General features: G+C 51.0%; 2 protein-coding genes across 2 annotated transcripts; one reads left to right on the forward strand and one right to left on the reverse strand.

The window, feature by feature from the left end:
- Window positions 1–3,615: 3,615 nt before the first annotated feature.
- Window positions 3,616–13,623, forward strand: LOC102039351 (BPI fold-containing family B member 4-like). The gene is made up of 15 exons (XM_005422297.1): window positions 3,616–3,727; window positions 4,487–4,601; window positions 5,034–5,138; window positions 5,362–5,517; window positions 7,072–7,135; window positions 7,557–7,620; window positions 8,053–8,144; window positions 9,235–9,408; window positions 9,978–10,031; window positions 10,577–10,744; window positions 10,856–10,923; window positions 11,973–12,015; window positions 12,502–12,565; window positions 12,975–13,051; window positions 13,600–13,623. Exons 1-15 carry the CDS (start codon window positions 3,616–3,618, stop codon window positions 13,621–13,623), a joined length of 1,380 nt encoding a protein of 459 aa, XP_005422354.1.
- Window positions 13,624–17,857: 4,234 nt separating this feature from the next.
- Window positions 17,858–23,434, reverse strand: BPIFB2 (BPI fold containing family B member 2). The gene is made up of 16 exons (XM_014307543.1): window positions 23,413–23,434; window positions 22,670–22,786; window positions 22,365–22,452; window positions 21,994–22,101; window positions 21,725–21,862; window positions 21,255–21,300; window positions 20,944–21,004; window positions 20,608–20,699; window positions 20,318–20,494; window positions 19,928–19,969; window positions 19,641–19,805; window positions 19,030–19,097; window positions 18,693–18,738; window positions 18,384–18,447; window positions 18,217–18,293; window positions 17,858–17,926 (listed from the first exon to the last, which is right to left on the reverse strand). Exons 1-16 carry the CDS (start codon window positions 23,432–23,434, stop codon window positions 17,858–17,860), a joined length of 1,380 nt encoding a protein of 459 aa, XP_014163018.1.
- Between the last annotated feature and the right edge of the window lie 512 nt (window positions 23,435–23,946).

A 23,946-nucleotide genomic window follows, 5' to 3' on the forward strand; every position in this document is an offset into this window, starting at 1 on the left:
GAACAAACCAGCTCGCAGTGAGGCAGAAGAACCAGAGCAGTGAGTCACCCTTTTCCATGTGCTGCTTTCCAGGCTCTGGGCTGAGCTGCCCCTGACCAAGGTGCCTGACCCCCTCCCAGGGCAGATCTGCTATGCTGCCACATTCCCCACTAAAATCCTGGATGGGAAAAACAATTCATCACCCCAACTTTAGGATTCCGGAGACCAGGCTGTGAGTTCACAGCCCCGCTGCAGTCAGCACTTAAAACTTATTTTGTTCCCCCCGCCCTTTCCCAGTTTCTGTTCCAGCACAGCAGTTTGCTGGGTCATTTTCCTCCCCAAGTGCTTTCTCCTTCCCCTTGGGCTGCTGCCTTCTGGTTGGCATCAGGGAATTACTTCCATCGACATCTGGGCTGAGCAGTTCATTAATGTTCACAGCATCCCTTTGGAAGCAGCCACGGACTCCTAGGAAGTGTCCCTGAGAGGGAAAAGGCTGAACATCTGTACACAGCAGCTCCATCACAGGCTGCAAGCCCTGCCACCAGATTTAGGCTTTTTACCTCAAGAGAGAGGATTCACTTTATGTATACTCTAAACAAGGAGTTACTATTTGCCCATTAAAGAATTTCAACACTCTGAGGCTACTCCTTTTAGTTTTAGTTTTTATTTGTCACATAGCAGTGAAGGAAAGCTGTGCTCCTCTAGCTTGCAAACCTCTGGAATGTCTCAAAACCACCATCTGTCATTAAAATGTAGTGCAAAAATTCTGATTTTATTTCATCTTCAGCCTTGCTCAGCATTTTAATTTGACCTGTAGGGTGCAATTCTCCTAAGTTTTCCCTAGGCTTCCATGGTTCTGAATATTAGAGAAAAAAATCAGTGAATTTAACAATATTTAATAAATTATTACATTTAATTACTTTACTATTACTCTTCTAAAGATCCTGTTGCTTTTTAACCTGCCTTCTTGCAGAACCCCAAGCCTGGGGCAGTGCAGGATGCCAGAGGCTGCTCTGGAGCATTTCTTCTCTGTGGGTGTTGGTCTTTCCTTGAGCCCTTCTGCTTTCCAGCAGTTGTGTTGAGACAATCTCTTCTACAATTTCTTGCAATGCTTTATTTTAATATATCTTCCCTTGTCACTGCAGGACTGAATCCAGCCTCCTGGTCAGTGATATCTAAATCACTGCTGCAAGGAGAGGATGAAATACGGGTGCATGAGAGGGGAGACAAGGGATGTGACTGAGGAGGAAAAAGTCACAGAGCAAGAAGAAATATGGGCAGGGTGTGTAAAATGGGCTGTGCTCCTCACAGCTGCTGTCAGTGCCATGGTTCAGGTGTGCTGCAGGATCCCATGGAGCAGCGAGAGCATCCGATGGGATCCTGGCTCTGCTGGGCACGTACACATACACAGCAACTCAGGTGCTTATTGCACACACAGGGACACTCTGAAACCAGCTGGAAATCCACATTTGTTCTTGCTCAGCAGCTGGCTTTTGGCAGCAGTGATATTCCTGCACATGGCTGGAGCAGCGTCATGGACAATTCCGTGTGGGTGTGCTCATGGTGACTGCTCAGCCTGGTGCATCTGGATCTCTGAAAGGGGACAAAAAAGCAGCAGCATGGATAGGTTGCCTGTTAAGATCATCTAGTTCATCCCCTGGTTTTGGGACTAGACTGCCACCAGCGCATCAAATGCAGTGCTGGTTGAATGTTAAACAAAACAAGTTTCAGTGACAAGCCAAAGTTTGCTCCACTGAGCAAAGGGCAGCACATGCTGAGGGATCCAGTGCAAGCACTTTGCTGCTGCTGCAAGAACACACCTCATGGAGTATTGAAGAGAATCCTGAGTATATTTTCCTGCCTTCTGTATTCCCAGGGGACAACTAGCCTTAAACTCACTGTGGTGGTAGCAGCTTTCTCCTAACTTCAATTTGATTCTCCAGCTTTGTTTGTTCCTGTGCCAGCCTTGTCCCTGAGCCCAGGCAGCTCTCCTCCCTCTCTCCTCTCCTTCTCCTCTCCCGTGTTTGTGGAGGGTGATTGTATCTCTGCTGCTCCCTGTTCCATGAGGCTGAGCACACCAGCCCCTCTCCAGCTCCCCAGCTCCCTCAGCAGCCCTTTGCTGCTCCCCACGTCCATCCCAGCTGAGCACGGGTGACCAGACCCAAACAAAGTGCCCAGATAAAATCTTCCCAGGGCCCTGCACAATGGAAACTTCTGCTAAGCCCAGCCAAGATATCTCCTGCAGGATGAGACTTTCCTTTGAAATCCGTGTTGCTGCTACCAGTGTTCAGCTACCATAAGTGTTGCTTATTCAAAACTATGTTAATCGTTGGCTTTGTGCTTTTCAATACAACTTCACTGTTTACATGGCACTTTACAGACCCATCTGAAATCAATCTAAATGCCAACCTTTACCAGGTCTCTGCAACTCTCAGCATCGCTGTTTGTCAAGAAAATATTTTCCCAGTACTTAACTTGAAACAGGAATAAGTCTTTTAAATCTGACACCTTGCCAGGTTGCCAAAAATAGATATTCTAGGTCTAAATCTCCTCAAACCCACATTCCTTGTGCTCTGTGTGCTGCCTTCCTGCATGGGAAGTTACGTCAGCCTTCTGCTAGGAGTCTTTATAATTCTACTATTTCCTAGAAAGGTTGTTTTCCCCATAGGGATTCGGGATCCACTTGTGCAGGTCACGCTTTTTTGGACAGATGGGATGGCCAGAAAGCAGCATCTGGAGGCCAAATGAGCAGTGACTCAGGTGTTGCAGTGGTGTTGCCTTGTTTCGAACAAGAAAATTGGCATCTGGGTGGTGCTTGCCAGGAGCAGGAGCAAAGGGATGCCTGGTCATGGCCCAGGGAGGCTGAGCAGAAGAGGCGTGTCCACTTGGCTGCAGATTTTATATAAGGGATGCTACTTTCATCTCAGATGTGGGGAACAAAGGGACATCACAGAGTCTGGAGGAGTCCAGAGGAGCCCGAGTGGAGCCAAGAGCCCGTCCCAGCTGGCTGCAGCTGAGTCAGGTAACATCCTCTAGGTGCTGGTTGTGTGGTGGCAGGGTGACAGCTGCACTGGCAGGGTCCTCATGCTGGAAGTGCTTGACTGCTTTGGTTGGAGATTGTGCTGGGCACCCAGCTCCTGATCACCTCCCTATGTCTGCTGTGTCATAATTAAATTTATGTTAGTAGTTATTAAGTTATAACTTCTAGCTTGTTTATTTTCATCACTTGTGCTTTAGTTTATTGCTTTTGAGAGGTAGAAGGAGCACAGATAATCCTCAGATGCTTCTCTTGTCAAAGCCCCTCACCAAAAGACCTGTACCTGTGTATTGCAGGGATACAGAGATAGTCTAAACAACAAGTTTGGCTTCTTTTGTGTGAACATTTTGGGCCAGTCACAAGGGATGAGGAACGGGCTTTTATTGACCCACACGTGGAGCCTGTCCATGTGCGTGGACATGAAGAAGGTTCTGTTGCTCTGGGCTTGAACAGAGTCTCCTTTGATCCAGACAAAGAGTAAAGGAGGGATTCCTTTCTTGACTTCTTTCCTCATAAAAACACTGGGGTCACTTCTGAGAGTTTTTTTTCCTCACTGTCCCCTCTGATGTCTCCCTTGCCAGCAGGGGAATCTTCTGGACATGATGGTTTTGAAGCTTTTTGGAATCATTTTTTTCTGTGGCCTCCTCTCACCCTCGCAGGAAGTCTTGTCTGGTCTGTCCTGTGCTGTCAGCCCGCGGGCGATGCAGAATGGTAACTACAGAAAACACCTCCAAGTTGTGTTTGCTTTGAAAGCTCTGGGGGGGTAAAACTTCCTGAGTTTTGCTCCCCATCATCTTTATTTCATAATTCCTCAGGGCTGCAGACTTTGCTCAGAGCCCCTGAGAGCCATCACCAGATTCATGGGACAGGGAAATCTCTGCTGCAGAACTGGGGCACGTTTCAGCTCCAAGCAGCCACACAGAATTTCAGGGCTAGATCTGGGTTATTTCCTCTTTTTTTTTTTCTCAGTTTCTCATTTCCATATTGGAGCAGCTGATATTTGACAAACAGCTGCTGTGAAGTAGCAGACATAATAACATTTGCAACGTTCAGGCTTGTTTCAAGTTGTTTCTACTAAAAAACTCCAAAAGCGGAAAGCAAAAACAAACAGGCAAAAATCAACAAGTAAAAACCTCTTTGACAAAGGGGAGATGAGTTGTGAGTGGAACCCAGCCCCTGAGCGGGGTCACTGGTGCTCCTGGCAGTGCACAGCCAAGCTGTGATGTTTGAATTGGAGTCTGGGATGCTTTCCACTGCTTGTCCTGTTTACTTCACCAAGGGCAGCTTTGGTTTATTGCACCAAAGTTGTAAAATACCATCCCTGTGTTATTTTACTGCATGGAGACAGCTGATGTCTCTCCATGAGGAGTTCTGGGGAGTGGAGGGGCTTTGCTGTGCCAGGATGGATCTGCTTGAGGGGGGAGAAGTCACTGCTGCCCGTGCTGGTCCTCACACACAGATGTCTTCCAGTTCTCTCAGATGCCATAATTCATAGTGGGCTCATCCACCAGCACCTGCAGGGTCTCGTGGTTCCCAACATCATGGGTGAAGGGAGTCAGCTGAGCTCTCCTACCAGCATCACGGAGTAAGTGCTTCCCTGTGAGTGCTCCTTCAGCATCAGTTCTGAACCAGACAGGCTGAGCTGTCCCTGGCAGGCTTGGCCTGGGCTGTTATCCTTGTTTTAATGTGGTACTGAAATTCTGACCCAACAGTGTTGGTGTGGCCCCAGCAAGGGACGCTGCAGGTTGTAGGTGCAGAGTGAAGCTCTGGTGGTGCTGTTAATGCCTGGCAGCACTGAGAGAGGCAAAAGGCACCACAGAGGGAAAAAGCAGACAGCTCTCCAAAGTCAGCTTCCACCCCAGTCTGGTTCTAGGCTTCTTGTAGCCTGCTGTCTCTTATCCTTGTACCTCCAGCTGGAGGTGGCTGGGGTGCTGTGGGTCTTCTCTGGGTGCAGCTGCTCAGCTGCTGGAAGGTGCCAGCCTTTTTCATTTGTGCCAGCCTTTGCTGTTGTTCACAGCCTGCACCTCATCAAGGTCCGGGTGCCCAGGCTGTCGGTGGTGCTGCTGCCAGGGATCGGGGTCCAGCTGACCATCGGGGCAAAGCTGCAGCTCAGAGGCAACTGGTGAGTGGGGATTCAGTGAGGGAAACCCCTACCCTGGCATATTTCGCATCTCTTAAGGATTTTGAAGTGTTTGTTACCTATAATAAAGTCACAGAGCAAAACAGACACCAAAAGATCACTGGTGGCATTGCAGGAAATGGAGAAGCCTGCTTCTCCTGGCTTTGGTGAGTTTCTGTATGTAGAGGCTGAGAGATGCAATAATCCCATTTGCTTTTTTTTGCAGCTTGGTTGGCCTGCTCTCAGAACTCATTGATATCTTAGTGGAAGTGAACATTACTGCAAACATTAAATGCACAAACTTTGAATCTGGCACGTTCCAGGTTGTCACTGAAGACTGCCTCTGCATTCTTGGGGCCATAAAGATCAAGGTCCTTTCTGGGTAAGTGCCTGTGGATTTATGTTTTTGTTACGTGCGATCTTCTCCTCTTTATTAATACGGAAAGTCTGCCAGGACACAGACGGTGCTCACTGATACAGAGCCAGGCCTCAGGGTGGAATTTCCTCCCTATTGCCAATGCCAATTGCATCAGTGGAATGAGGGTTAATTTGCCCTGTTTGCCTGTGGAAATTTTAAGGTCTGAAGCATGAGGTTTGGTACCTTTCCCATCACACTTTCTCTAGACTGAGCTGGAGAATTGATATCCAAAGGGTAGGAGTAATAGGGCTGGGAGAATTCCAGGAAAACAGGACCATTACATTCCCTGGTTTTGTACTCTGCCTTTGGCTGCTGTCCCATGCCTGGCATGTGGAGTTTCCCTCTGACTGCTGTGGTTGTGTGTAATTCCATGCAAATGTCCCATCTCTTGCTCAGTCTTATTAAATTCTTGACAGCAAGGATTTGCTGACTTCATGTATTGATGAACTCAGCAGTAAATTGATAATGGGAAATATTTTCTTCTCTTGCTTTTGAATTGCTCACTTTTCAGGTTCATAGAAATTCTCCTAATTAATTTTTGCATTATGCATTATATTTCAATCAGTGCAGCAGCTGCTTTGAAAAATGCTGTGTGAGTGAGCAGAGGAACACAGCTCACCTGCTCTGGGGGTCATGGTTTAATTTTTAGCAGGATTAAAGTGATGGTTTGCAGGAAGTGAACCCCTAGGGGGGCAAGAGAAGTGTAGATATACACAAATGACTTCATGGCAGCTCCTCAGATCCATTTGTAGGCAGAATTTGGGCATAAATAACAGGTGCTCGCATGCGTCTTGCCAACCCAACAGTCTAGAAATATATTGATTATCAGACAAAACTGCCTCTGTGCTGCTGCAGGCATCACAGGTCCTGAGTGAGTTGTTCAGCAGCAGTGTGGAAATGTCACACAGCAGATTTCTCCTCTTGTTATTCCAGATGCAAATTGTTTGTTCCCAGTAAGTAACATGAAGATATTTCCTAACAGCTCCCTCTTCCCTTAACTACAGCACTGATTTAAATACCTGAGGGAGATACCAAGCACAAGGTTAGACTGTGAAAGGCTCACTCTTTTCATGCAGTGAAAGCTCCCTGAGAGCTGAAGGAAAAGTTTTCCTCACAGAAAGGGCTGTCAAGCACTGGAACAGGCTGCCCAGGAAGTGGAAGAGACACCACTCCTGGAAGTGCTAAAAAAATGTGTCCATGGCACTTGAGGACGTGGTTTAGTGGGGAACATGGTGGTGCTACACAGCTGATGGCTGGACTTGATAATTTTCGATGTCTTTTCCCAACCTTAATGATTCTGTGATTCTCAGCAATGAGTGAAATTCTCACTCCAGTGGGGTAAGTGGCTCTTTTATATCTCCAGCCCCTGCTCTGGTGAGCATCAGCCACAGCACTGGCCCTGAAGGGATGACTGAGGGTACAGGAGAATGCTGAAAATGAAGGCTGGAGATCTTTTTGTCTCCTGTCCTGGAGCTTTATTTGTGCTGATTTGGAGGGTTTTTTTTCTTTCTTTTCCAGCTTGCTCACCCTGTCAGTGAATGAGCTGGTGCTTCGCCAGCTGACAGCGACTCTGCCCGCTTTGGTACGGCTGAGGATCGTCCTCCTATCACAGCTGAGGCACAGAAATACTGGGAAAAACTGGTTAAATACCGGGAAATACTGGGAAAAAACTGGTTAAATACTGGGAAACACTGGGAAAAACTGGTTATGAGGCCACAGCAAGATGCACTGCCTCTCTGTGCTGCTCTCCCACATCACTGCCATGGGCCACGGGGCTGGGGCGTCCACAGGGTGCTGCCTGTAGGGCGAGGCCTCAGATGAAAACATTTCAGTGTGGTCCCACAGCTCCAGGGATGCTCCAGTGCCCCAAGCCTTTCACAGCACCCCAGCTGTGTTTATTGCCATGCAGCTTTTTCCCTGGTGGGGAAAGGAGGGCCTCTGGGCAGGGTGGTGGTGATGGTGGTGAGGGGGGTGAGCAGTCCCATGTGTGCTTTGTGTTGCAGCTCTGCCCCGTGGTGGATATCGTGATGAACCTTGTGAACATCCATCTCCTGAGCACTCTCAATGGTGAGTTGCTTGAGGAGGGTGAGGCACTGCTGCCCTGTGTTTCCCACGATGGGAACAAGACCCATTTCCCACACCAAGTCCCTCAGTGCATCAGCAGAAGTCCAGCACTTCTGTAGGGCTGTTGGTGAGCCTGGAACTCACACCCCAGCATTCCAATGAACTGCTCCCACCTAAGCCCTCCTTATTCCATTTTTATGCATCACCTTTGGATTTTTCTTATTTTCTTTGATGCTCTTTTTGTGCTATATCCTAAAGGCAGATCCCATCAAGCTGAATTTGGGGATGTTCTGCTCTTTTGGAGCATCAGCAAGCACCCCTGAGCCCTGAATGCTTGGGCCTGTTTGGGTGTGGGGGCTGGTGGCCCTTGGGGCCAGGGGAGGCTGTGTTGTTGCTGATTTCCCGGGGCTGTAACGATCCCTTTCCTGTGTGCAGCAGTGATCCCGGTCGGCACAGCAGGAACAATCCACTACCAGCTGGCCAGCATCCCCTACACCTCTGGCAGGTTCCTTGGGCTGGATTTAGATGTAAGTTAATGCTGGGCAGCAGGACCCTGGGAGCCTGGCTGTGCATTCCTCATCCCATGGGAGCTGTAGAATCCCACGAGGAGCTGGGATTATGATTTGTCCTGGAAATTCAGCTCCAAAGTGCTTAGATCTTTACCCAAATCACCCCTAATTGATTGTGTGGGCTTTTCTTCTTGTGCTCTGCATGTCAACCTACCCTGAGTCTGCCCCAGGCTGTGTCTGTTGGATGTAGCTGCTGGGATGAGCAGTTCTCCTTCTCATGGCATGAGCAGTTCTCTTCGTTTCCCTTGCCCTGCAGACCTGTGTGTTGGTGCTTTTTGCCTTTGCTGTGCAGTCTCTGCGATGGGTGAATGCTGAACCAGGCTAATGGATGCATTTTTTATTTCTGTCTCACTGTGAGGGAAAAAAAACCCAAACAGCAGAAAGCAAGCTGCTTGCTTACAGGAGAGCTTAAAAAAGCAAGCAGCTGGACAGAAGCAAGTGGGGGAAAAAAACCCAGCAAAAAAAAGCAAACTACTTGCTAAAAAAACCAAGCAGCTGGACAGAAGCCAGTGGGACATGAGGTCTAAAGAGGAGCAGGGGCTGATAGCAAGCACTGCACTCTGTGAAACCCATGCTGCTGGACTAACTTTGGTGAAATGACTTCATTGGGAGGAGCCTTTGCCCCCAGCCCCCCCTGGACGGTCAGAACCAGTCTCCTTAGCAAAGAGTCGGTGTCAGTGTGGGTGTCTGTGCAGCTGGAGGGCGGCTGGGGCAGGTCTGGGATCACTGTGAGCAGCACCGTCACCCCTCGGTGCTTGGAGTGACACCTCAGGGACGGAGTGAAGCAGTGATTTGTGATGTGGACAGTGTGTTATTAGCCAATAATAGCATTTCTTATTAGCTAGTAATAAATTTTCTGGTGTTAGCTAATGGCACCTCAGTAACGCAGGCTTGCCTTTGCCAGATCCTGCCATCTATGAAACAGAGCAACCTGCTCCGAGTCTGGTGCTTTCCTGAGGGATGTTCATCTGGCACTGCTGCACTCCTGTGAGATCCGACCATGCCTCGAGGCTTTGAGGGCTGATGCCTGTGTCACCTCTCTTTGCAGGGCGTGGTGAAGCAGGTGGGAGGCAGCACCATCCCCCACGACTCGTCCCCCTCTGCTTTGCCTCCTCTGATGGACCGGCTCCTGCTCTTGGTGATGCGCCAGAGCTTCCTCAATGCAGTCCTGTCCCTCCTGCTCCAGCTGCCCCCACAGACCTTCCCCTGCACGCCAGACGTGGTGAGTACAGCAGGGCTGTGTTTCATGCTGGAGCGAGTGACAAGGGACAGGTAACAGCACCAGGGAGGGCTGTTCGTGCCTGTCCCTGGCTGTGTGCATTGTGTGTGTGCTGACCCCAGCACTGCCTCCCTCCTGCCCTTCTCAGAGAGCTGCAATAGCACCTGCACTGCCCAGCTGTGCTCTTGTCTGCCGGGACACCCCTGGGGACACCGGTGGAGAGCATTGTGCACTGCCTGTGCCATGCACTCCTGCAGGCTGTCAGCCTTTCAAGGAGTCTGCAAAGCACCACAGAGAAAAGACATTGCACATCTGCAGTGCCATTCCCTGGCTGGTTGCATTTCCCGTGCCTCTGATCTCTACTTCCCATGGGAAGTGTTGGGGTCTATGCATGGCAGGTGTTGAAAGCCTCTGGGGGACATCACCTTTCACCTTAACAACTACCAGGAGTCACCCAGGCAGCAGTGGAGAGAGTGGGGGGCTCAGGGTGCCGTGGGATGGGGTGGCCCAGCAGGATGGGTGTTGCTGGGTGATGGGTTGTTGATGGGTGTTGTTGTTTTCTGTCCCCTCAGTTCTCCGGTGCCAGCCGCCTGCGCGAGGCCGTGCGGACCATCGCTCCTGCTGGGGTGAGCAACTTGGTCTGGCTCAGGGGTTTGTGTAAAGCTCTCCAGGATGCACCTGGCTGTGCCATCATGCCCCTGCCAAAGGTTCCCAGCCTTCTGCTCCCCTCCTCTTGCACCTGAGCCTGTCCTGCTGCCCGACCAGCTGATGGGAGTGGGAGAAGGGACTGGGGCTTTGCACAGCCCTGCCCAGTACCCCTGTGTGCCATTGTCTGTTCCAGCCTTCTGCTCCCTGAACAGGGAAAAGCCTTCTCCCAGCCTGTAGCCATTGACATGGAAAGCTGATAAATATCTCCTGCTTCCTGTGTATCCCATCTCTTGGGCATCCTCTGACACCCACAGCCTTGCTTTCCTCATCCCTTCTGCCCTCAGCATGGAGAGCTGATCCATGCTGCTGGACCTGTAATTTGGCTTGTCCAGGGTGTGTGTGACCTTGGGGAGGCCCTGTGGAGCCATGGGGCTGTGGGAGTCTGCTCAAGGACTGCCAGTCCCCTGGCTGGCTGGTGTGTGGGGTGCCAGCAGCCACCTCCATGCGTCCCCAATTCCCACAGTGCTCTGCCTGCAGTGGGACCAGTCCTCTGAGCATCAAGCTGGTGTTGAGAGGGAACCCGCTCATCCTCTTGGAAGAAAACAAAGCCAGTGTCAAACTTTCAGTCCTGATTCAGCTCTTCAGTAACCACTTAGATGGATCCATCCTCAACTTCCTGCTGCTGAAGGCTGTAAGTGTGGATGGAGCTGCCTCGGAGGGGTGCAGCGTGCAGCCAGCTGGGTGAGAGGCGGCTGGGATGGGGATGTTTCCATCTGCTGATCCTCTCCCTCCCTGCCTGCAGGACCTTGCTCTAAACGTCCGTGTGTCCATTGTTGGGGGCAGGCTGATGCTGCAGCTGGCCTTGGGCAGGTGAGCTGTCCCCTCACACAGGTGGGGACATTCTCTGTGCTGCAATGTTAGCTCTGGGGCTCCTGCCTTGAAATGTTTTCCATGTCTGTAAATCAGACATTTCATCTGAATGTGAGAATTTCATACCTGACTGATGGCATAAGGTGGATAGGGTAGTTCAGGAAGGATTGCAGCAGTTGGAAAGTTTTAAGAGGCTGGAGGAAAAGTGTGTCAGTTTTATAACAAGGAGGAATGAGGTAACCTGAATAATTGTAAGACTGTCAGCTTGACTTTGATCCTGGGCAGTGGTTCCAAATGCCTGATATTGGACATGAATGATAAAGCAGTAAAGGAAAGTGCTGTCATTAATGCCAGTCAAGGCATGATTAAAGATTGGAGAGCATTCCTTATAGCGGGAGGTTTGAGGATTTGCGGCCATTTAGCTTGTCAAAGAGCTGGATTTAGAAGCAAAATTGGCATAGCTTGTATGCAGCGATATAGGGAATAGAAATGCGTCAAAAGGCTTTTAATTCAATAGACTAGGGTATAACAAGATTCAATAGAAGTAGAAAAGAGGAATTCAAAGTGGAAATAAAGCATCCATTTTAGGTATGGGTAGTTGTGTGATTGCAGTGATAGATGAGGAGCTGTAGCAAATTCACCCGACTGTGTTCTTTTACATAGAGTCACAGAATGGTTTGGGTTGGAAGGGATCTTAAAGATCATCCAGCTCCAACCCCCCTGCCACGGGGTTCCAGCAGCTCTGCTCCCAGCTGGCCAGGAGCTGTCTCCTTCCTGAAAGTGGAGGGAGGGAGAGGGAAGGCGCAGCCAGGAGCTGTGTGTGCCCTGCTGCAGTGCTGCATCATTGACAAATTAAAATGAGGTTAAGCTTTTATTTTCCTATTTTCTTTTCTCTCTTGCAAGCGTGCCAGCCCCTGTTTTTTGTGTCACAATGCAGGTGTCCCTCTGTGGGTCTCTGCTCTGAGTATGCTTGGATATGGCTGGGTCTGGCTGTGAGCTCTGGCCGGTGCCTTGTGTCTGACCTGCTGTTTGCTCTCCTTTCCCCGCAGCACTTCCCTCTCCTTGGAGTCTTCTGATGTTGGCATCAGTAATGTAAGTCTCTAACACTAGTCTGGGCTTTACTGGGCAGGAAGAGCAGCCAAGCATGATGCCCTGTGGCTCTTGGGGAGGGAGGGAGCCAGGCAGTGGCTGTGGATGCTGTGATGGATTGCCCCTGCTGATGGTCAGAGCTGTTAGCTGCTCTCTGGTGTAGGTTGTAGCAATTCCTCTGTTGCTGGGGTTTCTTTTTCCCTTCTGCCTTTTCTAATAAAGAAAATGTAAAGCTGAAATCTGTTTGTTTATTCACCTCTGCTTGGGCAAAGCTCACACTGAGCTGCAGCAGAAGTGTCACGAGGCAGAAGTTTTTCTAAAGGAAGGGCTGAATACAAATTGAAGAAGAAAAGTAGATTCACTTCAAAGAGAAGAGGGACTGTTCTTTTGCTGTGGCAGTGGGCAGTGGTTTGCAGTCCCAAGGGTTCTGCTTGCTGCTGGCACGGGCCAGGCAGTGCTGCTCACGTGGCTGTTCCTTCTCTGATTCAGATCTCCACCCTGAAGCCCCACTGCAGCAGTTTGCTTGAGGAAACATTCGTGCCTGCCATCAATGGTGAGGTGACCTGGATGGCTGTAATGCTGGGAGCACTTCAGTTCTGGGAGAGGAGGGAAGAGGGAGCTCTGTGTGTGTGTCTGTGTCTGTGTGTGTGTCTGTGTGTGTGTGTGTCTGTGTGTATGTGTGTGTCTGTGTGTATGTGTGTGAGTGGGTGGGTGGGTGGATGGTTTGGAAGATGTACAAGGAGTGCTGGAGCCATTAAAACCCTGAAATCCCAATTTTGAGGATGTAGTTAAAAGTCCAGCCTTACATTTACACCATCCCACCCCAGCATCAGTCCTGGCAGCAGTCAGTGATGGAGAAGTGAGGAAAGCCAAGCACACAGCGATGCCCTGAGAAGCTCTGCTCCCTGTGCCCTCACTGGAGCAGCTCTGTGGTGGGCTGAGGACCTGTCTGTCCCCTGCAGGTGCCCTGAGCATGGGGATCCCTCTGCCCAAGGTGCTGCGCATTCCCCTGGTGAATGTGGATTTTCAGATAAAAGCGGTGAGTGCTCCGATGGCTGCTCCCTCCTGTGAGGCTCCAGGGCTGGTCACAGGACCCTGCCAGTGCTGGCTCTGTGTACAAGGGCTGTAGAACTCAATCCCTGAAAGACTGAAAGGGCTGCTCTGTCTGACCTCCCTGGTCAGGGAATGTTCCTGAGGATGTGATGCCCACACAAGGTGTGGACCCAGCTGCACCATGAGCAGTGCTCAGGCACTGGGGCAGGTCCCAGTTCCCTGCCCAGGCCCTCTTTTCTTTCTGAAGAACTCAGTGGGAGCAGCTGTGATGTGGATCCAGGCATTCAGGCAAGCCCTCTGCAGTGGCACCATTCAAGGAATCCTGAATTGCCCCAAGTTCCAGCCCTGTTCACCCTGGAGGGGTCCTGGAGGAGCCAGGCTATTCCCCAACACCTCCCAAAGAGTTAGGTGCCCTCCTTATTGCAAACTGGACATGAGGACTTCTGCAGGAGGGTTCTGTCTTTGCTGTGTGTTGTGAACCAACGTCCCTTGATGGGAGATAATGTGTTTGTGTTTCTCTCTGCTCTCCTCCAGGGCCTGATCGTGTTTCTGGTGTGAGCTGTGCAGCCGGAGGCATGGAGAGCACTGTGGGGGCAGAGAGAGGAAAAGAGCAACAAGAATGGAATGCCAGGATCAGCATTATCTGCTTTTTTTTACTAAACTTGTTCAAGATTCTTGATAATATTTAAGATATTTTAAAGTGAAATGGCTTGTGTGAGTACAGTTTGACACTGGAAACCTGACTGGCAGCTCTGTGTGCAAACATTTATTTAGAGAAGCTGGTGTGATTTTGGGGTCACAGCCACTGCAGGGGAATTGGGAAATTTGTTCTGAGGTAAAATTTTTCCTGATAGAATGGAAAAGTGAATTTGTTGCATGTGGCTTCTGAAGTGAATCTCCCCATCCTTGTCCAGGGGGATGTGAAGCGCTGAGTGGGAGCTCAGCATACATTTGTCATGTAACTCTTTTAATAAATGTTCCTACATTTTTAGTGCTTGGAATGAGGTTCTGGTTTCTGATGCTTCTCAGGGTGAGCTTCTGTCCTGCCTCCACTCTGGGATCTTGCTCCTTTGTGACAATCAATATTTTGAATTTGGGTTTGAAGAGTCTTCCCACTTTAACTGCCTGAGAAAAAAAATTGAACTTTCAGTGGCTCCTCCTGGCCTGATAACCTGCTGACCAAATGCTAATCCACAAGCAGAAATCAAAATTAAATCGAATTTCCAAAGGTCATGAAGCATTTCCTAATAGAATCTGGAGAGGAAAACTTCCTTACCAGAGGACTAAGAGGTCTGACAGCCCTGGAGAACACCCATGTGCCTGCCAGAGCCACATCTGCTTAGGCTGATGTCACAGCCTGTTGGTCTCTGCACGTCACAGTGACAAGAATCTCAGCATTTTGGATTTTGAAAAGCCCAAATTATCCTGTGTTAAAAAAAATTACAAATCTCAGGTTTTAAATGGCCTCTCCAACACCAGTTTTTTGCCAGCACTGGATGATATTACAAGTGTGTGAGTTACTCCTTGTGTCCCCAGAGGCTGTGGCAGTCTGGCACTGAGCAGGTGAGGGATGGGGCAAATTCCACCCTGCATTTCTGCCTGAAGGTAGGAACAGCTCAGTACCTGTGCGGCCAACCCTGTCCTGCTGCATGAGCTCCCAGCATCGCTGTGAGGTGCTGCAGAGGGATCACTGAACACGGCAGAGGAGGTGCTGGACCCTTTGGGGGTCCCTCTTTGTGTGAACTGGCCAGTGCTCTCCTGAGCTGTGCCAAACACAAACCTGGTGTCACACACTGTCACCACGTGGCTGGCCTGCCTTGTGTCCAGCAGAAAGGCTTTGGGTGGGTTGAAGACCACGCTGACATTGAAGATGAGTGTCCTGGGGAGTATAAACAGCTCTTTTGGTTCCCAGCATGGTGCAGGCTGATGCTGCCTGTGGTGCTGTGCTCCCCAGGGACTGCTCAGCTGCTGGTGACACAAGCCTTGTCCTGTCCCTGGGCAGAAGTGGTGCTCCTGTGTGGTGACACTGATGCCCTGGGCTGGGTACAGCCCCATCACCAGCTGAACCCCTGTGGGGTGAGGTGCCAACAAGAGCGAAGGCTGTGGAGCTTTGGAACCCGCTCAGGAGCCAGGAGCAGGGAGCTCAGATCCCTTTGCTCATGTTCTCTGACAGCAGCACGCCCTTGGAGCTGGCAGGGCAGGCTCTGGGCTCTGTGGGACCCTGTTACCTGGAGGATGGGATGAGTGACAACCCCCCAGCAACCTGTGCTGGCACCTGCTTTGTGCCACTTCAGAGCTCCTGCACTGCTGGGACTCGGGGTCTCCATCCATCCTTTTTGCCCACAGGTGGCAGAACAGGCTGTGTTGATACAAGGTTTTGTTCTGGCTCCTGAGCAAACACCTTCTGGACAGTGAGTAAAGTTTAGGGCCCCTTTTCATGCCCGTTTGGCCATCACTTCTGTGTGTACTCTGCTCTGCTGGGAGGCATTCATTTCTCTGGCACATTACAGAGGGCTCTGTGATCTGGCACTGTCCCAGGCCTCTGCTTGTCTTGAGAAAGAAAACAGCGTGGCAAGAGCGTGTGATGGGAGCTTGCTGCTGCATGGAGAGCTGGCACAGCAAGCCCAGGGCCACAGAGGAGTGGAAAAGTCATCTTGTGCCCCTGGAAAAGGCTTTTCCTCTTGAGCTCTGGCCTCCATCATGCTGCTCATCACATGGGACTGAGGGGGAAGCAGCAGAGGAGCCTTTTCCAAAGGGAAAGGCAGCATCTTCTCAATGGTACTTGTCACTTCTGCAACTTGAACATCTAATGCTCTGAATTTATAGCAGCTTCAGGAGTATAAGCAGAGCAGGAAACTGCAATCCAGAACCCTTAACAGCTGGGGTAATCCTGTTCAGGAAAGTTTTTTTAACCCTGGAACCTTGACAGGCTGGGAAATCTTTTGCTGGGTGAGCAGCAGGAGGGGCTGCCAAGGACTGGCTGTGCTGCTGCTGGCTTGGGGGTTTGTTGGAGCTCTCTGGCTCCTGCTCCAGCAATGCCCCTGGCAAAACGTCATCCCTCTGCTGTTTTCTGGGGGCTGGAGAAGGGGCTTGTTCCCCCTGCTCTGGGGTTTGAACCATCTGGCTGGTGCTTGCTGCTCCATGTGCCAGTAGTGAGGGAAGCTGGGGGTCACCAGGCAGCTCTTCCTGCAGGACTGCCCAGGAAAGTGAGGGATTCTGTGTTTGCCAAGGGGGCTAATGCAAATAATTCTTTCAGCATTCCTTTTCCCTGGCTGTGCTGGGGGTCTCAGTAAATGGAGGGAGCAGCAGATGACCCTCATTCTCCAGCATGAGACTCTAAGCTGTGGCTATTCCCAGGTGGGGCTGAGAGTTGTGGGTGCAGCTCCTGAGACTCCAGCCCTGCACTGGAGAGGCAGAGTCATGCAGTGAAGCTTGGAGCCAGAATATTCCCTGCCAAAGAAGTGCATCTTTTCTCTATTGTAGCTTATTCCTTTTGGGAAACTGGTTTAACATCTATTAGTCAAAGAATAATGGTTGCAGCTCTACCAGGAAGCTTTTCTTGGGAGCTGTTTCTGCTATGCCCAACCTCAGGCATTAACATCATTAGTCAGGTCCCCACTCCGGGCACATAAACCTTCAGGGTTCTTTACTCCTTGCAGTAAATCAACTTGGCTTGTTTTGTTTGCTTTTCCTATTTCTGAGCCTTTGAAATGGAAGGATTTGAAGTGTTTTTCAGCAGCTTCAGAGGCTAGAAATGATGGGTATAGTTGTAGCAGTGAAAGCAGATGTAGATATAATTAATAAGGTTTTGTGGTTATGTGAAGCATCACCATGGGAGAGCTGAGGTGGGAGCTGCGTGATCAGGGATGAGGATTCTCTTCCTGGGCTGCATGGTCAGGGACAAGGATTCTCCTCCTGGGCATCAGCACAGCCTCATGTTCTCCCTGTCTGGGGGAGATGCCAACAGCACCCAGTGACTGAGTGACTGGGGCAGCTTTCGAAGCTCTGTTACCACCCACCCTCCCCTTTTGGATGCCTGTGTCTGCCGTGCGTGTCTTTTCCTCCCTTTATGTTCCTGAACAACCTGGAGATGTGTTTGGTCAGTAGGAAAGAGCATCCCAATGCCAGCAAGCACGGCGCCGGCGCAGTCCGATGCTGGCAGTCACCTCTCATTCAGCATCTTCTCTGTGATGAGCTTTCTCAGAAGCAAAGTGTTGAAAATATAACTGCCTTCAGGTCTAAAATTAGAAACCATTCTGCAGACTGATTTCCTCCCCCTCCTCTTCTTTCTGACCCAGGAAACTCACCAGCTGTAATGTTCCCATAGTAACACGAGACACGGAGGAAAAGCAGATGAAAGATCTCTCCTTGTAGGGACTATGTTGTTCTGCAGCTGAGAGGCACGAGTCTGCTTTGCATCCTTGTAAATGAGTGGGATTAATTAAATGTAGGGTCTGGACATGATGGGCAAAAATTGTCTGTTTATAGGTGCAAATTGTTGAGGGGGGAAAAATGTCAGTAGTCACACCAACAAATGCAGAATTAAAGAGAAATGTTTAATTAAAGCATGGAACTTTGTTACAATCCATTCTCTGTGCAACAAAACTACCAGGAGCCAGGCTGGAAGACAAAGCTGCTAGTCCAACACCATTATTATCCAGAATATAAAACCATGATGTTTTAGTAAGTCAAGAAAGAAGATTTTCAACATTTCAAGCAGTGGCAAACCACAGAGCACGATGTGAGAGTCAACGGAATGATTCTGCCACTGTTCCACTCCAGACACTGGACTTCACTCCCAGGTTCTTGCCTCTCCAGTCCTTGCCTCCAGCTGGAGGTTGCAGGGGATCAGGACATAATCCTGAGCAAGGAAGGAAGGAAGGAAGGAAGGAGGACTGAGCATGGTGCCTGTGTGGCTCCATCAGCCCACACAGGGCTTCACCATCACTCCCACAGCCCCAAACACTGCCTGTGTCCATAGGACTAAAGAGGGGTTGGGCCTATTCAAGGCAGTGGAACTTTTGGTCCTGCAAATTACCAGGGCTGGACAATCAGGCTCTGATTTATTCTGGAGCTGGGAGGTTAGCGTTGCTCCCGGGCTTCCCTTAAATCAAGCACAGCAGGGAGCAGTTTAAATGTCTTCTTTCTTACCTTGTGGATGGTGATGTTGACATCGGTGTAAGTGAAACTGGCGATGTGGGGCAGGAAAACCCCTTGTCTCAGGACCTCTGAAAGAAAGAAAGAGGGAAGTTGGGTGCTGCCTGGGTCCATGCTGAGCTTCCCACATGGCAGCACCCGCAGAGCTCCCATCTCCTCACTGTTTATCTGGGCTGGCACCTCCTCACGGATTGTGGGCAGGAACAGCTCCTCCAGCAAGGCAGCCTGTGGGGGAAAGGCAGGGTCAGCTCATGGTGTGGGGCTAAAGCAGGAGGAGAGGGGCAGAGACCAGTGAGAGGGTCCTGATGCTCACTGTGCCTCTTCCCATCCCACAAGGACTCAACTGTCCCGCCCCCCAGGTGCAGCAAGCACCCAAAGTCAGTATTCCCATATTTCCTGGCTGGGGCAGCTGAGGGGGACCAGGCTCTTAGAGGATGGTGCCAGGAGTGGCCACAGCTGGAGGTACCTACCAGTATAGGACCCACATCAGAGGTGGCCAGGCTGAGCCCGATATCCCTGGAAAACAAAGAGCAGCAGAGGAGCTGCTGGTGCTGAGCTGTACTAAGCAGTTTCTCCTGTTTCCCCAAACTCCTCATCTGGCCCTTTGTGGGAGTGTGGAAGCTGCAGTTCCCACTTTTCTCCCTAGCCACGTTTCTGGAATTTCACTGTCTCCCTGGGGAAGAAGCTACATCTGCAATGCCCAAACTCTAAAATCTAAAACCCTCCCCAGCCCAGTTTGGCTCTCCTTTCCCTGCTGTGAGTGGGACGTGTCCCCCTGGGGCTCCTGCAGGGCAGAAGGGTCATTACTCTACGGCTGCCACAGAGATGATCATCCTGGTGTCAGCGACGCTGAGCTGGAGCCTGGCAGTCACGTCCTGTGGGGGAACAGAGGGCAGGATCAGTGAGGAAACAGCCTCATTTTGGCTTTGTGGGGTGTGAGGAACCCATCCACGCCCTGCCTCCTGCAGTGTGCTCCCTGCATCCTGCGTGATGCCACATGGGCAAACAGGGCTTATTTAGAGAAGCTGGTGTGATTTTGGGGTCACAGCCACAGCAGTTGAATGGGGCGCTGCAGGGGAATTGGGAAATTTGTTCTGAGGTAAAATTTTTCCTGATAGAATGGAAAAGTGAATTTGTTGCATGTGGCTTCTGAAGTGAATCTCCCCATCCTTGTCCAGGAGGATGTGAAGTGCTGAGTGGGAGCTCAGCATACATTTGTCATGTAACTCTTTTAATGTTCCTACATTTTTTGTGCTTGGAATGAGGTTCTGGTTTCTGATGCACTGACAAGAGGAGCACTGTGATGGAGAAGGCAGAGTCAGCCCCTGCAGAGGCTGCTCTGGGGCTCAGAGGAGGGGGCAGTGCCTGTGGACAGCAGGGACACACTCAGCACAGGCTCCCCAAGCCTCCACACCCACCACATTGACACTCAGGAAGCTCTGGAAGGGGGATGATCCCGCTCCAATCTGGGCAGTGAGGAAGAGCTGCACGATTGCTTTGTCCTCCTCCAGCACCACGTGAGGAGAGCTCCGGGTCACAGCTTGAAGGACCACTGGCAGGTCCTCTTGGAAGAGGGAGCCCATCTGCCGAGGGAGTGGGATGTTTCTGGGCATGGCAGCCATCCCTGTGCCCCCAGGGTGGGCAGCTGGGGGGCACTGCCTGAGTTGGGCTTGTGCCTCTTGGGGTTACAGGGACAGCAACACACCTGAGTGATCCTCTCAGCCAAGGTGGCCGTGGTCAGCGAGCTCTGAAACACAAAGCACAGCTCGTGATCAGACCCATGGAGCTGCTCCAGGGCTCGTGTCCAGCCCCTCTGATGAGCCCCATCCCACCCCTGGGTGTGTGCAGGAGCCCTCCTCACACCAGCCATGCCAGGAGCAGTGTGCAGGTTAATCCTCATGGCAAACTCTCCACGCTCCATTAGACAAGGAATATTTTTAGAAGCTTGGGGGTGAGGGGCTGGGACTCCTGCAGGTGCTTGGACTCACTCTCATTTCTCTGTAGGGCTTGTGGTTCCTCCAAGACATTCCCGGGGCAGGGCTGTCCCTCCAAGTGTGTATCTCCCACTCCTTCCTTCCTCCCTTGTTCCACTCACCAGGAGACTCACGTTGAGGGCTCCAGACTCTTCCAAGGCAGAGAATAAGCTGGTGTAGAAGTGCTCAGAGAAGGCCAGGATGAGGTGGGAAGGGCTGGAGCTCGCTGGCTCGGGCATGCTGAAAGGCACAGGGCTGACAGGCAGGGGGATCACTGCCCCTGCCACTTGGAAAGTTGTCTGCAGGGGAAAGAGAAAATGAATTTCAAGTGTCTCAGGGCTGTAGCACTTGGTGGAAGCAGCTCTTCCAAGGACTGGAGCTGGGCTGTAAGAGCTGGAAAGTGAGGACTTACTTGCAAAGAGATGATGATTCCCTGCTCAGAGTACATGGGGGCAGCCAGGGGCAGGTACTGGACTTGGCAGTTGGGTGTGATGGGGAATGGAGCTGCAAATGGAGCAGAGGGATGCTCAGGAAGAGGAGGGAAGGAGTGACAGGCTCTGGGAAGTGTCTGGGTTTCCAGAGTAAAAAAGACAGGGAGAGAGCTGGGCAGAGGGAGCAGGTCCCCAGGGAGATGATGGCAGCAGAGCCTCTGCTACTGCAGGGTAGGAATTTGTCCCACCTCATAATCTGCTCCAAAATGCTCCTTGAAACCCTCAGTCCACAATGGGACTGAAAGCCAGCTGCCCACCTGCCAGAGACATCAGCCGCTCATTCGGGAAAAGCAGCAACTTGGAGACTTCCAGGCAGATCTGTGGAATAAAGAACAAAAAGAAAAGAGAGGTGACAGATGGACTTGGGGGTCTGTTGGCACTGGGTGTCCCCAGATATCCTCTGAGGGGGGTGTTGCCATTGGCTGTAGCACACCCAGGGGACAGTGGCAGTGTCCAGTGAGCACAGAGCTGTGGGGGGAATCTGGAAAAGCACCAGGTAGACATGAAGTGCTGTAACTCTTACAGACCTGTACAATGCTCTCTCATGCCTTTACAAACTTTATCTTACTTTTTCAACGTTGATGTGCTTGTCCACGTCCGAGCCCGAGGACTTGCTGGGTAAAAACAACAGAACTGAAGTTAGGAGAAAACCAGAACAGCCAAAGGTGGGTGAGTGTCTTTTATGTGACCCAAAAGGCATCCAGTGACAGAATTACCATTGTTTTCTATCAAGCTATGATTACAATTCAGAATCACAAACTACTAGAGAATTGCCAGTGGACCTACATTAAAAGCATCCCAGCTGCACAGCTCTAAAAGCACCACTCCCTTGTGACAGACTGAAACTCTCTTAAAATGGGGAAACCACCCCAAAAGTAGAGCAAAGCTCCTCCCATGAAGACAAAGCTTTAGTGTTGGCCTTTGTTAGCTCTGAGGGCAGCGAGCAAGTCTCAACCCAATGCCTAGAAACATTTGTGCCTCAGTTTCTTCTTTCACCCATTACCCAAACCCCACAAGGAGGAAAGCTGTGGGGCTGACCTGTCTGTCTCCTCAGTGCTCTGCACCTCCTCCAGGGTGGGTTTGCAGTCAGAGGTCACCAGCTCCAGGTTCCCTTCGGGGTTCATGTCCACATGGAGGTCTGCCAGGATGGACAGCCTCATCTCCTTGGTGCTTGAGCTGGGGAGGAGAGGAGAAGGCTGGAGCTGGGGGGTGCTCCTGGCCACACTCCCCCCAGGCCACCCTTGCTCCTGCAGGTGATTTCAGCCAGGAGCTTGGGCTGGTTCCAGCCTGGCAGCCCCAGCACTCACGGGGCAGATGTGATGCCCAGGTCCACCTCGATGCTCAGCCGCATCCCCGTGTCGGGGACCAGGGTCAGGGAAAACTTGTCAACTTTGACAGAGGTAATGTGGTTCCTGCTGGAGCAGAAAGGAAGGTGTTGGGAGACCAGCACAGACCCTGAGAAACCCCTAAAGTTCACAAGATCTGCACAGATAAATCCACGCCCTGAGAGCATTGTGGGTTCTGCTGCTGCTGGACACCAACAAAGGAGCCAGGACCACATTTCTAAACCTCCTGGTCTGCAGGAGGATTTTTGTTCTCATGGGCAAAGTGCCTTTTGTCCCAATATTCAAACACCAGTGAGCCAGGGGTATGGCAGGGGCAAGAGAGGGCAACTCACCTACTTGGAGAGGTGGGAGATGGGGCTGGGGAGTCCATGAGGTCCCTCCTGAGGACTGACTCTGCATGTGGCTTTGAAACTTCAGCAACTGTGGAACAGGGCAGATGTTTTATGAGAGCCTCTGGAGCTTGTGTCCTGATGGACAGACTGAAACCCATTTCCATCCCTTACTGAGCCCCTGCTGCTAGCAATGGGCAAGGGTGAGGGAGGTGAGCTGAGGAGTGGCATGAGATTGTGGTGCCAGTGTTTGGTGTGGAAGGTGCCACTGGCTGCTGCTGGCCTGGGAGGTGTGGGTCTGCACTTACGGTATCTCAGTCCAGAGGGGGTGAGGATGCCCCCACAGTCAGGTGACCTGGTGGTGTGAGCTGGCACCAGGAGGCTCAGGAGGACGCTCAGGGTGCAGAGCATCACCATGCAGGCACCTGGGGGATGAGGAGAGAAAGAAGAGGAAGAGGAGGAGTGGGAGGAAGGGGGCACCCACAGCAGCATGGTCAGAACAACGTGGCCCTTGCCTGGCCATTGAGGCACAGAGCCACAGATCTGTTCCTTTACTGGGGCTGTGGTGTGGAGCTTGTCAGCTTTGGTGCAATAACAGCCCACAGCTCTCGTGTGGTGTCTCAGAAGCACTGACAGAAGGTTCAGCCTTGAAGAGCCTCTGCAATCTTGTGAGCTAGAACAGTGCCTGCAGCAATATCTCACTTACTGAGGAGCACAGAATGGCCACAACTGGTACAAAAATAGCAAATAAACAGAAGCTGAAATTAATAGAGGAAGGAATGGAAGTTACGGAGGAGTTATAGAGTCAAATGAAAAGGTGAAAGTGTTATCTGTCTCTGAAAAACATTTGAGAATGGTTTATAATGTCTGTAATGCTCTTACAATGTTATGAAAACAAGTAATTCAGAAAGTTTAACCTGCAGAAAACATACATATTTATCTCAGTCTTTGCAGAAAGCATCACTTCTGGTGAATGCTGACCCTTACGGAGACACACAAAAGTAGGAGCAATGCTTGTATCAAGTTACTCAGTTTGCAAAAGCATCTTTACCTCTCCTGGCTGGTCTTCCCATGCTTCTGACTCAGTCTGTGTCTTGCTGTGGCCACACTGAGAAATCCTGCTGGTTTTATATGTCCTCCCAACCAAAGGTGATGGGGCAGGAATTGGCAAAGAGGGCTGGGAACCGGGACACCGGGGGGACACTTTGTTTTTTGTACCATTTTTATTGTTTCCCCATAGAATTGATTACTTTGGCCATTGACCCAGCGAGGCGAAGGATTGAACAGCAGGTGCTGGGGCAGCTTGTCTTCACTGTGGTGTTCCTGAGGAGCACAAAGAAAGGCCTCTGGGTGGAGGGTGCCAAGAAATCAAACATTGTTAGAAAGGAAATGTGGGTTTCTTTGCTCTGCAGCCACCCTTTCTTCTGAGCACCACAGGGACAGCAGCTCCGTGTCCCCCTCTGCTATGGACACGCTGAGAGAGCTTGGGCTGTTCAGCCTGGAGAAGGCTTCAGGGAGACCTTTGAGCCCCTTCCAGTGCCTAAAGGGGCTCCAAGAGAGCTGCAGAGGACTTGTGACTAGGCCA

The sequence above is a fragment of the Geospiza fortis genome, unplaced genomic scaffold (assembly GCF_000277835.1).
Source record: "Geospiza fortis unplaced genomic scaffold, GeoFor_1.0 scaffold188, whole genome shotgun sequence".
NCBI lineage: Eukaryota > Metazoa > Chordata > Aves > Passeriformes > Thraupidae > Geospiza > Geospiza fortis.